This window comes from Rhineura floridana, chromosome 2 (assembly GCF_030035675.1).
Source record: "Rhineura floridana isolate rRhiFlo1 chromosome 2, rRhiFlo1.hap2, whole genome shotgun sequence".
NCBI classification, from domain to species: Eukaryota; Metazoa; Chordata; class Lepidosauria; order Squamata; family Rhineuridae; genus Rhineura; species Rhineura floridana.
This window is the reverse complement of record NC_084481.1, coordinates 92,913,724-92,928,102: the sequence shown is the minus strand read 5'-3', so window position 1 is coordinate 92,928,102 and position 14,379 is coordinate 92,913,724. Positions and strand designations below refer to the sequence as shown.

At 42.7% G+C, this 14,379-nt stretch overlaps 1 protein-coding gene across 5 annotated transcripts in view; it reads left to right on the top strand.

The window, feature by feature from the left end:
- TTLL4 (tubulin tyrosine ligase like 4) overlaps positions 1-14,379 on the top strand; it is a 41,815-nt gene that overhangs the window by 972 nt on the left and 26,464 nt on the right. For 3 of the 5 annotated variants that reach the window (XM_061609358.1, XM_061609359.1, XM_061609355.1), the window contains exon 2: positions 12,341-13,823. In XM_061609358.1, coding sequence (XP_061465342.1) covers positions 12,415-13,823 — 1,409 coding nt within the window. In that variant the 5' untranslated portion in view covers positions 12,341-12,414. Of the gene's footprint in view, positions 1-8,399; positions 8,580-10,605; positions 11,459-12,340; positions 13,824-14,379 lie in introns of all 5 variants that reach the window. The other 2 variants (XM_061609356.1, XM_061609357.1) reach the window with 2 other exon arrangements.

Here is a 14,379-nt window from a genome sequence, read left to right as displayed (position 1 = left end):
CTGTATGTGATGTATACATCACAAGCATTTTATCAGTGACCCACATCTTGTCTGTTTTTGTGTGTTAGTTTAATGTAGCCTATTATTTGTTTTAATGCCTGTTAATAGATAGGTATTCTCATGTAATTCAAAGCATGACCACTTTCATCACAGTCATCCTCAATCTGCCAGGTCACTGCACGCCCCCCGCCCCGGTGCAGTAAGACTAAGAAAAGCAGTAACTTGCCTGTTGGGAAGAAATGAGTCCAGGCTGAAAGTTGAACTGCCCTCCCAGGTTTTCCTGGTCAGAGTGCTATATATACTAGTACTCATTTATGTTATAAAACATTTCCTAATGGCTTGACACTTGTTTCCATTTGCTCCTGCCAGCTGCAGCATATAGGTTTTTGAAATGAACATGTAATACAGGATACTTATGGTCCAGTCTCAAGGCTTGAAAAGCAGGATACTCATCTATGTAAAACAGTAAAGTGTTGTGCGAGCTGGTTTGAAGGCCCCAGGGAAGTCTTCATGCATCATGGAGTTTGTGGTCCATTTGAAATAATATGCATCTTTGCTTTCCAGTAAGGTAACTCTTGTATACACCAGTTAAGGCTAGTGCAGTCTGAGGACATATTTTAAAAAACAAAGGTTCCACTCCCCTACATTTTCTCTTGTGCTAGCCTGTCTCAGTCATTGTCTGTGGTATGTTCAGGATTCTGTTTCTTGCAAGTTGACAACCCTGTAACTCTGTTTTAGTTCCTGTTTTTACACTAAAGTTTTTCCAAGTGGGTGGCGTGACAGCCAGTGCTATCATATTGTTTCTCTATCTCATCCAACATGATGGTTTCTTACTCATCTTATTTCACTTTTAGTCCTAAAGGTTTTTTTGTACAGTAGTCAGTACAAGTGCCTGCTTCCAAAACCTGTGGGGTTCTATCTAATGGTGCTTTTTGATGAACAGGAGTACCTCCATTCTCAAAAGGGTCTGTGATTCAGCAGAGGCCTCTGCTAATAGAAGATGGAGACTGTTTTCATGGATTCCCCGTAGCCCTCACCCCCGCATCATCTCCCATACTGTTCCACCTTTCCATTAACAGAGGTTCGACTGCAGGGGTGGGGAACTTCTAGCCTCTGGGCCAGTCATGGCCGTTTAGGGGATCCCAGTTGGGTCTAGAGGCCATTTTCCCCAAAACTGTGCACATCAGCTGATGTCACTAAGGAACAAGATCACAGAGTGAAAATAGCAGGATTTAAGCCCTGCTCACCAGCTGATGGAGATCTTAAAGGAGAAGAGGGTAGTGTCTTGATAAACTGAAATGTAGACGTTTTTTGGTGTCAGGTATTTCATGGCAGGCAGGAAGACCATGAGTAGAATATTATAAGGTAAAGAGAGAGAACAAGGCAGCTTCTTTGATGAATTCATCAAGTGGCCTTAGGCAAGTGCTGCTTTCTTGTTCTCCCCATATCTACAGTATTGGGACAATAATACTGCCCTGTTTAATGAGATGGTTGTGAGAGTTTCAGAAACTTTCAGCAAGATAATATGTGTAAAGTGCTTTGATGTATCATAAGAACTTTAACTGTGAGTGAGCTAGTGATCTACTTTAGAGACTTCATTACCTTTCTTCCAGGTGTTTTTGGGAGAAACCATGATGGCTAAACTGATGTTAAACCAATTTAAGCAGAGTTGGGAAATGATAAATAGTTGGAAGTAAGGGCTGCAAGTTTGGGATTGATGGTTGAAAAGACAAGCAAATCTCTAGAGAGAGTTACAGGGAAGATATGATCATAGCTACAGAAGAGAGAGATGAAATGGGTGAGGTGGGGAGGCAATAGAAGGGAAGGATAAGTACTTAATATGAGAGGAACATGGATATACAGAAGTGATGTTACTGGGCTTGTGTTTGGCATAAAAATGTCCAAACAGGTAATCAATTCTTTACTATCAACTATGCCTAGGGACTGGAGAAAATTGCCTTGGCTGTTACCGAATTCTCTGTCTTTTACAACATCCTGCACTCGTAAATTATAGATGGTTAGGCAAGTTGGGACATGTTAGGCAATTCAGAGTTTTCTATTTACTTTTCAATATTACTGTGAAGCAGTTTTTCTGTATATTTTGTTTGCTCGTAGTTGGAAACCATAGTGGCAAATGGAAATTTCTAGTTTTTGTGGTACACTTCAGGAAGGTTCATTCATAGTAACTGCTTCTGCATCCAGTTTCTCCCATCTTATTAGTAGTCTACTCATCAATAACAGTCCCATACACATTTCCTTCTGTTCTCTGTTCCTTTTTTAGGGATTGCATTAGTCTGGATCTGAATTAAGGGCAAATTCCTATTGTGGGACTTTGGGTTTAATGTTCTGTTGACCTTATGGTGAGCTTTTGCCATTGATTTGAATCCAGTGTGAAAAGCACACCACCCCTTAAAGTCTTGAGCACAGTCATAAGAAAGGAAAAAAGCTTTCTGACAGTATTTGTAGCAAGAGTTCATTGGATGGGGGACTAGAAGGAATTAATGCATCTTTATTATGCAGTTTTCAAACATTAGCAAACAAATCCTGGTAGCTTTATCACTAAACATGTTTCACTTTTGAAGAGCTATCAACTGCTTGTTGTGCAACTCCTCTTTCATTAGAAGAGCTCTCAGATCAGTGGGCAGTTGTGAGAATTATAACTTTCATGGTGAGAGTACTTCTTGGAGAGCTCTTAGCTATGAATAATAGATGGGAATTATCATTTTATTTCTGTGGTAAGTCATCCTGGACCTAGTTCAGGTTCTGCTGTTATAATTGGGGAGCAGTGTACTACTGATGTGTGAGACTTGGGCAAGATCTATGCTTTTCTGTCAAGAAAGAACAGTTGCTCTGTGCCAGATTCAGCAGCAGCTGTTCAAATTCTGTTTATAAGAAACAAGTGAACCTTTCCAGGGTTGCTATGGTATGCTGTTACAATTTGACACAATTACCCTGTTGCATACTGTTGCTAGTGTTTGGCAGTGGGCCATATTTGCATCAATGTTATGGCCAATCTCTTTTAAAAGCCCAGTTATGAGATCTGTGGAGGAAAGTGCTGTTGACAGCAGATAGGTAGGTAGGTAGGTAGGTAGGTAGTGCTTTATTATATATATATTTATTATTTATGCAACATATTGAGATCTTCAGAAATCTTGATACGATTCTGTGCTATTAATGTGCCAAAACTATTTGGGCTTTCTGAATGCATGCAAGGTTTTCCAGAATGCTAAACAGAGTAGATGACAAGCAAGGAGAGAGGAAAGGAGGAGATGGAATGGCTGGTACCATAGGTTGACATTTTATTTGAAGTTTAAGACAATCTTAGACCACAATCCTATGCACACTTACCTGGGAGCAAGCCCTATTGAACATACTGGGCTTATGTTTGAGTAAACATGAATAGGATTGCACTGTTACCGTGATTCTCTACCAATTCCTGGGCTGTGTTGCATTTCCATGATGCTATTTGATACTTTTCTGGAGCAAGCCACGGTGGCCGTAATAAAAATTGCCTTTGGGATTGATCACTCTACATATATTTGTTAAGATAGTAGTTCTTCTAAGCTTTCAAAATAACTGAAATCTGATATTCTCTGGAATGTTACATTTGTATTCTGACCACAGGTTGTATCATGGGTCTCATATTGCTTACTCTACTTTTAGGGTATTCAGTTTGTCCTTGATAGAGACTTCTTGAACTTTGCATTTTTCCTTCCATATGCATACATGGCAAGTTGGTGAAGGGGTTTAATCTATTGAGAGGCAGCACAGGGCTAGTAGGAGCTAGCATCTTGTATCATTCTTTTTTTGTTCTGTGACAACTTGTAATATGTCATTCAGAGTGTGAGGCAATGTATTAAATGTCAGGTGTGTCTACTGCCTGCTCAAAATAACACTGAGAAACATAATAGGCAAGGCAGTCTATTTTATTGGACCATCTCTATCTTTTAATCATTTGATACTAATGCAGCTGATAAGGATTGTAGTTGAGAGGTAGAGCAACTGCTTTGCATGTAGAAGTTTCCTGGCATCTCCTGGTAGGGCTAGGAGAGACTTCTGCCTGAAACCCTGGAGAGCTGCTCTCAGTCAGATGGGCCAATTTCTGACTTGGCATAATACAGATTTCTATGTTCAGCCAAAATTGCCACACTAAAAGGTTTTGCAGTTTTCTGGATGTGAGCAGAAGGATGACCCAGTGGAAGGAAGTTCCCTTCGTCAGGGCATTGGAAGAAGAAGGTTGAAAACAGCTCACCCTGCATGAATCCACTTCAGTTGAATTTTTTTTAACTAGATTGGATGAGCCTCCTAGGGAAGACCTATATAGGAACAATGCTGGAGAGGTTAGATGGGCTCTGAAGAATTTTTATGGTTCTGAAACTATATAATCTCATTGCTCTGCTCTTTGGGATTTTGGATCCCTCTGTATACTTGAGGGTCAGTTTTCATTTAGAGCCAGCATAAGAAACAGTGTCTGGTGGATATGCAGCAACCTGCTTACATAAGGAAACTCTGTCTTGCTGGAGTGTGTGATTTGCCATCCGGCAAAATGGCAGCATAGTGCCGAATCTCTCACAGGGACATTTCTGGACTTAATGTCCTGTGATCAGTGAATACATTGAATTCAAATACTGTCACTGGGTAGGTGATGATGCCAGGTGAGCAAGGAACTGGATCAAAAATTCCTAAACTCAGTCTGATCACTGCTTTTAGTGATAATTCAGCTGTGTCTTCTGAAGACAAAGGTGAAATTGACATGGCACAGAGAGGTCCTGCTTAAAGGCAGGAAACTGACAAATGCACTGCCAGATGACATAGAGTCTGACTAATAATATATTTCCAAGATAAGAAAAGCACTTGCAACTGACTGGATGTCAGCATTGCAACCTATAAAAGCGAAAATCAAAATGCTCTCTGCTCAAATCAAAGACATTTTGAAAACAGCTAATGCAGCTATGATTACACACCAGAGAAAAGTTTTGAACACCTTGCCTGCAATATCCACATTCCTTTCTCAAGCATCGTAACAGTTGCCAGACAAACCTAAGAGTATTGTCCTTGAATGTCAGTGGTCTCGGCAAGGCTATCAAACAAGTTAGTATAATGGCAGCTCTTAAGCGCTAATTGCCTGACTTAATATGTTTGCAACAGATTCATCAGAGCAAAAAACAAAAAGGCAAATTTCTTAAAGGAACCTGGATTGGGGAACGCATTTGCTCTGAGGGTACATCAAAGGCCAGAGGAGTGGCAATCCGGATAGCTAAAAAATGCCCTTTGGTAGTCTCAGACTCACTAACTAACCCAAATGGGTACTATGTTGTCAATAATGGCACCTTGGATGGTGAATGCATTACTGTATGCACCCAACACCAGACATCTAACGTTTCTTCGAGAAACCCTCAGATTTCTGATTTTGCCTATGGAGATATAATTATCAGAGGCAATGTTAACTGTTGCCTAAATGACACAATAGCTTGAAGTGGTTGTCAACATTGCTCATCCATGGATGATTCCAACATTATGTCTTTACTTACCTGATACAACCTTTTGGATACCTGGAGAACACTTGACTGGAAAGAGAGTATACATTTTACTCATAGAGGTTTAAGACTCATTCCAGGCTTAATCACTTTTTTATCTCTAAAGTGCTGGGGAGAAGGAGAAACTTGAATGCTGATATTGGGATAAAATCTGTTGGAGCTTTCCAGGCTGTTTTTGCCTGAAGGGGCATTCTCCTGGAAGTTAAATTCTAATCTGCTCTCTCAGGAGCTTACAGTTACCAAATTGAAGGAGGATTGTACTCATTACTTCCAGGAGAATGTCACTGCAGATGTTGATATGCATGTAGTTTGGGATGCAATGAAAGCCGTTTACAGGGGGCACTTTATTAAGGAAGCTCGCTTTCTCAGACACAAGCACCAAAGGGTGGTCAGTTCTATTTTGGAGGATATTGCACTGCTAAATCTAGAAATCAAGAGAATGGGGGGACAGTTATTGGCCAATCTGTCCGTAACAGACAAAGGGAATTGCAGACCCTTGAAACTGATAAGGCCTATGTGGAATGGCATATACCCAAAAGCATTATTATGAATTTGGCAATAAAGGGCCCAGATTGCTAGCTAACATCCTTAAAAAGCAGCACTCAAAAAGCATAATCTGTGACATTGAGGATAGATTGGGGTCCTTAGGCTTTCAGCACAAACATATACATGAAGAAGTTACAGCTTTTTACTCAAACCTGTATTTGCTTGAAGAACAGCACATTACTACTTTCCTTTATCAATTCTTGCCAAAGCCTCTCTCTCCTGAGCACAAGGAGTATTTAAACCAACCAATATCAGAGGTAGAGGTGAGTGAGACCATAAAAACTCCAAAAAATGGCAACTCTCCGGGCGAGGATGGATTTACTAGTGACTTCTACAAAGCATTTAGGTCTGAACTAACTCCATGGATTACCAAGCTTTTCGACACTATTCTGTCAGGAGGTGATATCTCTGACGCATGGAGGAAATCAGAGATTGTGGTACTTTTGAAGCCAGACAGCCCCCCCCCCCAGCTACTGGGCTCCTATTGCCCTATTATACTCATTTACCAAGATGCCAAAATATTGTCCTCTGTGATGGTCATGTGCATGAATATGCTTATAGGGCATTATATATGTTCTGACCAGAGTGGATTCATATCTAAACAAATATCGCTGCCCCCATTCGCAGAGTTTTTGAATGTTATACAAGTAATAAAAAAGCACAAGCTGTCAGCGGCTTTAATTTTGCTGGACACCTTTGAGGCATTTGATAGGGTGGAATGGGCCTCAAAATGCCATTTCACAAAATGAATTTTTGAAAACAATTTCTCCCTTTAATTAACCAGCTATATTCTAAGTCATTTGCAGTAATTTGCATGAATGGCACGGAATCTTCCCATATAAAACTTAGTAGAGGAACACAACAGGCTGCTCTCCATCTCTGTTGCTATTCACTCTTGTTATAGGAATTCGGTGCAACCCGGAGATGGAGTGCATCTAACCTGGAGGCACGGAGCATAAAATAAATCTCTTTGTGGATGATGTACTCTTTATGCTCAGTTATCCCCTTAGAGCAATCCATGCTACTCAAGACACCCTTAAAATTTCCAAGCTGCAGCCGAGCTAGAAATCAACTGTTCCAAATCAAACATGCTCTCCTTTCATACTATTGTGCAAGACAGAGAATGTCCCACAAAGCTCTCTTAACTTTTGCTTTTGCCCTGGGGGGTTCTGATATATGGGGGTTATTATAGCACAGGTTTTTGCTCCACTTCGATGACATAACTACTGCAAAGTAACTAAAGCTATAATTGAAAATCTGAATAGATAGAAACACCTGAAACTATTATGCTTGGGCAGGATAGCACTGTTAAAATGGTTATCCTGCCCCTGTTTCTTTTTCAGTGCTTCCCATTGCAATCCCTAAACAATTGTTCCAAAGATGGCAGAAAATATTAGGGAAGTTTATCACCAATGGTAAGCACAGTAGGATAAGGTCCTATGCAGTTTTTAGACCCAGAAGCAAGGGGGGCCTTGGTGTCCCCAACTTGAGGTATTATTATGACTCATTTCAACTTAACTGCTCCATGTTATTCACAACACTAAAGGCATAAAGTGGATAGCGATGGAGTCAGATGGTTCAGGCATTGCCCTTTTTAACAATGTTATTGTCGAAGCTCAAACATATAGAAAATCAATTTCTCCGTGTAACTCTCTTAGTCTGGAAACAATGGGAGAAGATCCTAGCCCCTCCACTCTCTTCTGTCACATCTTTTCTAGACTTGTCAGAATTTAGAAATGTTGATAAATATGCCCAATACTGGGAGTGGGAGAAGCTTTTATAGGATATGAGACCTATTTGTGGGAAGTCAGCCTATAAAGGAAGTGATGCCGTGCAACAAACTGGGAAGCCTTCCTTTTAATTGGCTCCATATTGCTCAAGTATGTTCTTTAGCTCACAAAACCAAACAAAAACAAAGATGTCCATTGCTCTCTCATAGTATACGAATATCTTTGCTCTTGCCCAGATCTTGATCCAAAAGGGCTGGCAATGCTTCTTTATTGAGCACTGATTGATGCCACCATGGGGGATACTACTGGTTTGGGAATGAAATGGAATGATGAACTTGGAATAGAAATAGATGAATAGCACTGGAATCGAGCATGGTCAAAATCATCTCTAAAAACACCCTCAGCTAAAATCTAAGAGGCAGCTCTTACAGTATTTTTACAGTGGCATTGAACACCCTTGAACACTATTTCATATTGATCCAAGCCTCTCATCACTCTGTTGGAGATGTTGCAAGGTTGTTGGTTCATTTCACCATATGTGGTGGGACTGTGCTCCAGTTAAGAGATTTTGATCTTTGGTTTTCAGCAAAATTTCTGACATCACTGGACAATTACTGATTCCCACACCAGCATTTGCTCTGCTGTTGCTTACTGAGCATCTGGATGAGCCAGTAATCCATAAGAAGTAAGCAGTGTTGCTGTTTGCAGCCGCCCATATGGAAATCACTTTTCAGTGGAAAAAGGCTGAGGATCTCACCTTAAAATGGTAGGTGGGCAGAGTGTGGGATCTGGCTCTTTCAGAAAAATTAATGCACCATAGCCGCACTGTTAGAGGCCAATCATAGAGAGGTAAATTTGATGACACATGGTAACCCTTTTGTCCTGCCCGAACTCGAAGAACTCAGACATAGCTTTAATTGTTCCTTTTATTGAAGTAAGAGAAAGTTTCAGTTCAGTGCACTTCATGAATCTACCTACGACTTATTTAGAACTCAGCATCCCTCTCTAGCTAACTAGGCAGAACTTGGTGGCAATAAGACATTGACTCAGCAACTAACCCTTCCCCTGCACCCAGCTTAAATAGGGCTGGGCAGGCTGCCTGCCTGTGTGTACCCTGAGTCACTGTTGGGTGCCTGCGCATAAGCGCAGACTCCTCCTAAGCTGGGATTGTTGAATCTCCTGCTGCATTTGCCTCCTGGACCGGGTCAAAGGCGGGCCCTCGGTCTCTGTCCCGTCCCCTTTATCTGTGGGGGGAGGGCTGTCTGGTGGCGGTGCGGGTGCTGGGAGAGGCACGTCATTAGGTGGAGGAGTGACAGGTGGGTTCAGTAGTCTTTCCAGTGGGATGTCTGGGACTGCTTTTGGTGACCCATCAATGTCCGGAGCGGGGGCCACTTCCTCATCCCTTCCCTTCCCAGGTCCTTGCCCGACTGGAACGTCCTAGTCCAAGTCCTCCTTGTCCCCCTCCTGCTCGCCGGTCCATCCCCTGCTAGCATGGCTCACAACACCTTTTTGGCATATGGCAATAGGCCTTTGCATGCTTTCTTCCCGCCCATCACCCCTGTCTCCTTGTGGTGCAGTTACATCTGCATCACGGTTGGGAACTAGACACCTGGTACTGTTAGGTCATGTAAAACAAAGTAGATATTACAGGTGACTAATTGCTTAGGACCATGAAATGTATTCCCCCTGACATTTTGCAAATCCGTATATTGTTCTCTGTATCTTTGTTCCTTTTTGACTACTTATATCAAAACTTCAATAAAAATTATTTTTTTTTAAAAAAAAACTATCTTACCAAGTGCTAGTAACTCAGTGTAGTCTTTGTTTTTGCCCTAATCTACATGTAGGGGTTGGATGTTGTTACAGATTACAATTTGTTGTTGGATGTAGACTTTGTAACCCAATACATGCAGCTGTATCAAGTGCTGCCTTGTAAACACACCATCATAGCTGCATCAGCAATTCACGACAAGGAGGATGAGCCCTGGAGATCAGGTCTTTTGGCAATGGATAACAGTATCACTGCTCACCTCTTGGTTCACAAGTACACTAACCTTTGACAAACTCAACAAGTTTGGGATAGGAGAGATTGTCTTCCAGGATGGTCCTATAGGATGATGCTCTTTATATGAAAGCTCGCCTGAAGGTGGGCAAGAGTTGTGCATCACACTTCAGCATGTAGCCAGAATAGTAGACAAAGTCCTGTTCTAGAATGTTGTGAGTGTTGACAGTTCTTTTGGCACACAGACAGTTTGCTTTGGGATAGCACAGAAGCTTGTGGTCAGAACAAAGGTCAGTGCTCTCTGTTGGCCAAGACTTTAGGTTCTGTTCTGATGATGAGAACCTAATATAACAACTCTGAAGTGCAGGGGCAACAATATTTTGTGAGAAAAGCCTACTGCTAAGAGGCAAGAGTATGTACAGCCAAAGGAATTGTTTTTTATCAAGTTAGAGACAAGATGTTTAGATCCCTTTCAGGCTCTCTAGAGAACCATGCAGCACACCTTTGGATCTTAGTGCCCTGGAGTTCCACATTGCTGCAAATGCTGTGAGCTGTCAGTTGGCTGTACAAGGTCAGCACTGCCCCTGAATAACCTAAAGGACTTATTGCATGAACAGTCTGCTCTGGGTTGGGATGCCTTTCTGTTTGTGCAGTTTCACTCCTGCTCAGAGTGTATTAAATCTTTTTTTCTTTTGTCTAACACATTAAATACCAGCCACTTTACAAGGAAGTGGATGAGAAGATACCCCTCTGGCTCAGTATGTGTCTTAAGCTGTTTGTTTCCTTTCAGATGTATGCTCTGAAGCCCCATCTTCACATCCACTAGCATCTCTTTAAAGAGATTGCCTGATAAGTACTCTAGCACAAAAGGTAAAAGGGACGTTCTCCATATTGAGGGAAGCCTAGTTGCTAATCTCCTACTAGTTAGGCTGCTAGTTAGGTTGCTGGATAAAATAGATGGGTGTTGTGCTTTGCTTGTGCCTCCTGATGCCTCTCTTGGCACATTGTACAAGGGGCTGTCTGACAGAAAGCAAGACTGAATTCTTTGGGCATTGCCTCTGAGTCAGCAGGCATCTGCTGTGAAGAAACAGCCAGTCCTCCAACAGTAACCATGCAATTAAATTGTCAGACTTTCTTTGTCTGCATGGGAGAACTGATTCCTGAGGTTGTTATCTGTGCTATGCAATTGGAAGGGCAAGGGAGCAGTAATCCATTTAACCCCAACACATCACAATATGTGTTGGCAAACTCCCCCAGCCCAAGGTCTGAAGGTTTTCAGAAAGGAAATAATTGATTTCCAGCATGGAATTTAGTGCAGGTTTGATACTCCTCTGAATATCAAAATGCCACTTGGCTACTTATCAGAACCTCAGGTCTTCTTATGCAACATGTAGCATGATTTTATGGACATGCCTGTTTTTCAAAACTATGCATGTTCTTTTCTTACACCTCCTTGCTGTGGATTCTGGTGAGACTGGGTTGGAGGACAAAACTGCGCTCAGCCTCTTATACATGAACCAAACTCTGTGACCCTTGGGACTGCCACTCCAAAGCTCTACCACAACAGCCCCAGAAGGAATTGTTGCCTGGCTGGGTAACCAAGTGAAGAACCTGTTGTGTTGGAGTCCAAAAGCTGAAGCTAGGTATGATAAACAGGGTGCTGCTGTTATGTCTAGTTCTATCCTCTGTTATAGCAGCAACTCCGATCATGTATTGCTCGTTTATTTGCATTGTAAATGGGTGCTTAAGTGTTAAACCTCATTCCCACACCACCACCACTCCAAAAAGCCCCATTTTGCTTTTCTTCCTTGTAGAACAGGGATCACCAACCTTTTTAGATCAGTGCACAGATTTTGAATGTTGAGAGTGTGTTGTGGACGCCAGTCACAAAATAGTTGGTATGGAGGACATGGTATAATATAACATGGCTGCTGTGAGGTGCATGGCATAATACAAGATTAGAGAAGATTAGATTGCTGCTTCTATCCCCTCCCAGAAACGTCATGTTTACCTTGGGAAGTCAGCTGTGTCCTTCTGTTCCTGATTGTGAAGATACAGTTGCTAAAGGCACAAGAACCCTGTTTGCCCCAATGCCAATTCTAAGCTAAAGCCTAGCTGCCATCCTGTACCCCATTAAACACAAAGACTTACTTCTGAAGTAGACATGTATACCATTGTACTGTAAATTAACTATACAGTGAATCCTTAATGAGTGCCTGGGCACCAGGAGACACTCCTAAGCATCTTTGCAAGGTTTTCACATTTTTCATTTGGGGAGAGGATTCTTTAACATCCACCCCCACTTATTGTGTAGTAATATTTGTAGAAAATAATTTCTTGGATGAACTCACCACAGGGAAAATGCATCCTGGTTGCTAGGAAAAAAAGAAGAGCAAACTACAGAGATTCCAAGGGCTACTAGAAAATAAGAAAGAAGCAGGAAAAGTGCACTAGCACTGATGGCATTGTCCTTCATTAATCATCTTACCAATGACAAAGTTTACATGTGTGTTTCTTTCTTTCAGGCTTGTCATAGTAAAGATGCCGCTCTGACTCCTGTTCACCAGCTGTGCTCATTGAGGGTGTGGGATGGCTGTACATGGCATCAGCAGGGCCAGAAGCCTATAGCCTAGGCCTCAAGAGGGGAAACCAATTCCAGGTGGGCATTGCACCAGGGCTGACAGTGCCATCACTGACAGTGCCTCCACTGACAGCAAAGCTTCATGAGAGTAAGCCCTGGTACCTTGCTAAGCAGCAGGTGAAGCCTATTTGGCAGCTAGAACAGAATCATGTGACCACTTTGCAGGACTACCACCTGGTTCACTCAGGCATCTTTTCCCAGCGTCCCTGCCTCTTGTACCCAGAGTCCTTATGTAGTGAGGCAGTGCTCCTAAGCTCACCTCCACCTCAGCCTCACTCTCTCCCAAACTTCCTTGGAAGCACCTTTCTCTATCGACGTTCTTACTTCAGACACAAGCCTTACCGGAGGCTTGAGTCCATCTGCTTGCAGCCTAGTACTTTGGAGAAGAAACCTCTTCGTGTCCCGCTCCCTGCCTATTGCTCTGTTCTCAACACCACCATGACATCTTCAACCATGGATCCTTTCTTTCTGCCAAGCACTGCTGGCGACCGTTCCAGTCCAGCATCAAAGGGGTTTCCCCTAAGCTCAGGGAAGCAGAGCTCCAGTTCATACAGGCCAGTGCTAAACAATAACTCTTTCCTTCGGCCAACTAGTGCTAAAGTGCCTTTGCAGCAGCAGCACCACCAACCACTGCCACCAGAAAATAAGAAGCTCAACGGCTTATTGAGGCCTCCAGGCTTCTCTTGGACCCACTCTGGGGGAAACGGAGATGGCTGTCCTATGAATCTTGAAAGGAAGCTTGGGAAAAGCAGCGGCATAACTTTTGAGCAATCCAGTGCCAAATCTCCTCGCTCACCCATTCACAATGGCATGGTCTTCAAAGCAGAACGACCCTCCTGGCGACTTGAAGATGGCGAGAACAGGTCACAAAACCTAAAAGAACAAGATGTGCGGCTGACAGAAGCTATGAGGAAGCTTACTGCAAATGGTATCCGGAAGGTTAGTACCTACAATGAGTTTGGACACCGCATTGACAGCTCTTGCCTTATGAATACGAACTTCCACTCCAGTCTCTTTAATCGATGGAAGCCACACATCGTAGCACAGATCACCCCAAAGGAAGTACCAGCTGCCACCTCCCTGAATCTGGAGACTGGCAGCCGCCACCAAAACCTTGCAGTCACAGAAGTGTCCGACATCTGCACTAAACGCATTGATGTTCATTTCCTAGCCTCAAATCCTGAACCTTCCACCCATTGCAGCTCAAGTCAGACTATCAACCCCCCCTCTGTGAACACCGGAGAACAAGTGGTAAAAACAGAGCTGTCCCCACGGACTAGTGTCTCTGACATAGAGACAAAATTTTCCTCTCTTCAGTTAGGCACGGATACAAAATGGGGGCACCCTATTACTGTGAAAGATACCGAGTAAGTACTGTGGTGAATACATCTTTTGTAGTGGGGGAGTGTTTCATTGTTCCTCATGGCAAGGTGGCTAATCTGTCCCCCCCCAGGTGTTGCTGGACTGCACCTCCCATCATCCCTGACAATTGGCCATGCTGGCTGAGCTAATGGGAGTTGGAGCCCGACAACATCTGGAGGTTGACCACTCCTTCCTTGTGGTAAGGACTAGGTGTGATATGGTAGAATGAGTTGTTTCACTTTTACTCCTGTGGTGTAAAGAGGAGCCTATATTACTATCTTAGCCTTATTATCGATCAGCGTTCAACACCACTTGGTTGGTTTTGTGGCTGCCACATCTCTCAAATCTGCTTTACCACTGGTAACTAATCTTTTTCACAAGGGTGCCACAAGTCAAGTCCAAAGTTTGAGAGAGAATTATGAGAATGGTGTTGTCACTTGCACTATTCCTCCCTCTCTCCCCGCACCCCTCTGTCACTTTTACATGAGAAAAATTCTGTTTATAATAGTGGCACCTTTACAAAATGCCACTGTCCTATATGCTTATTTCTCCCATGTAAGA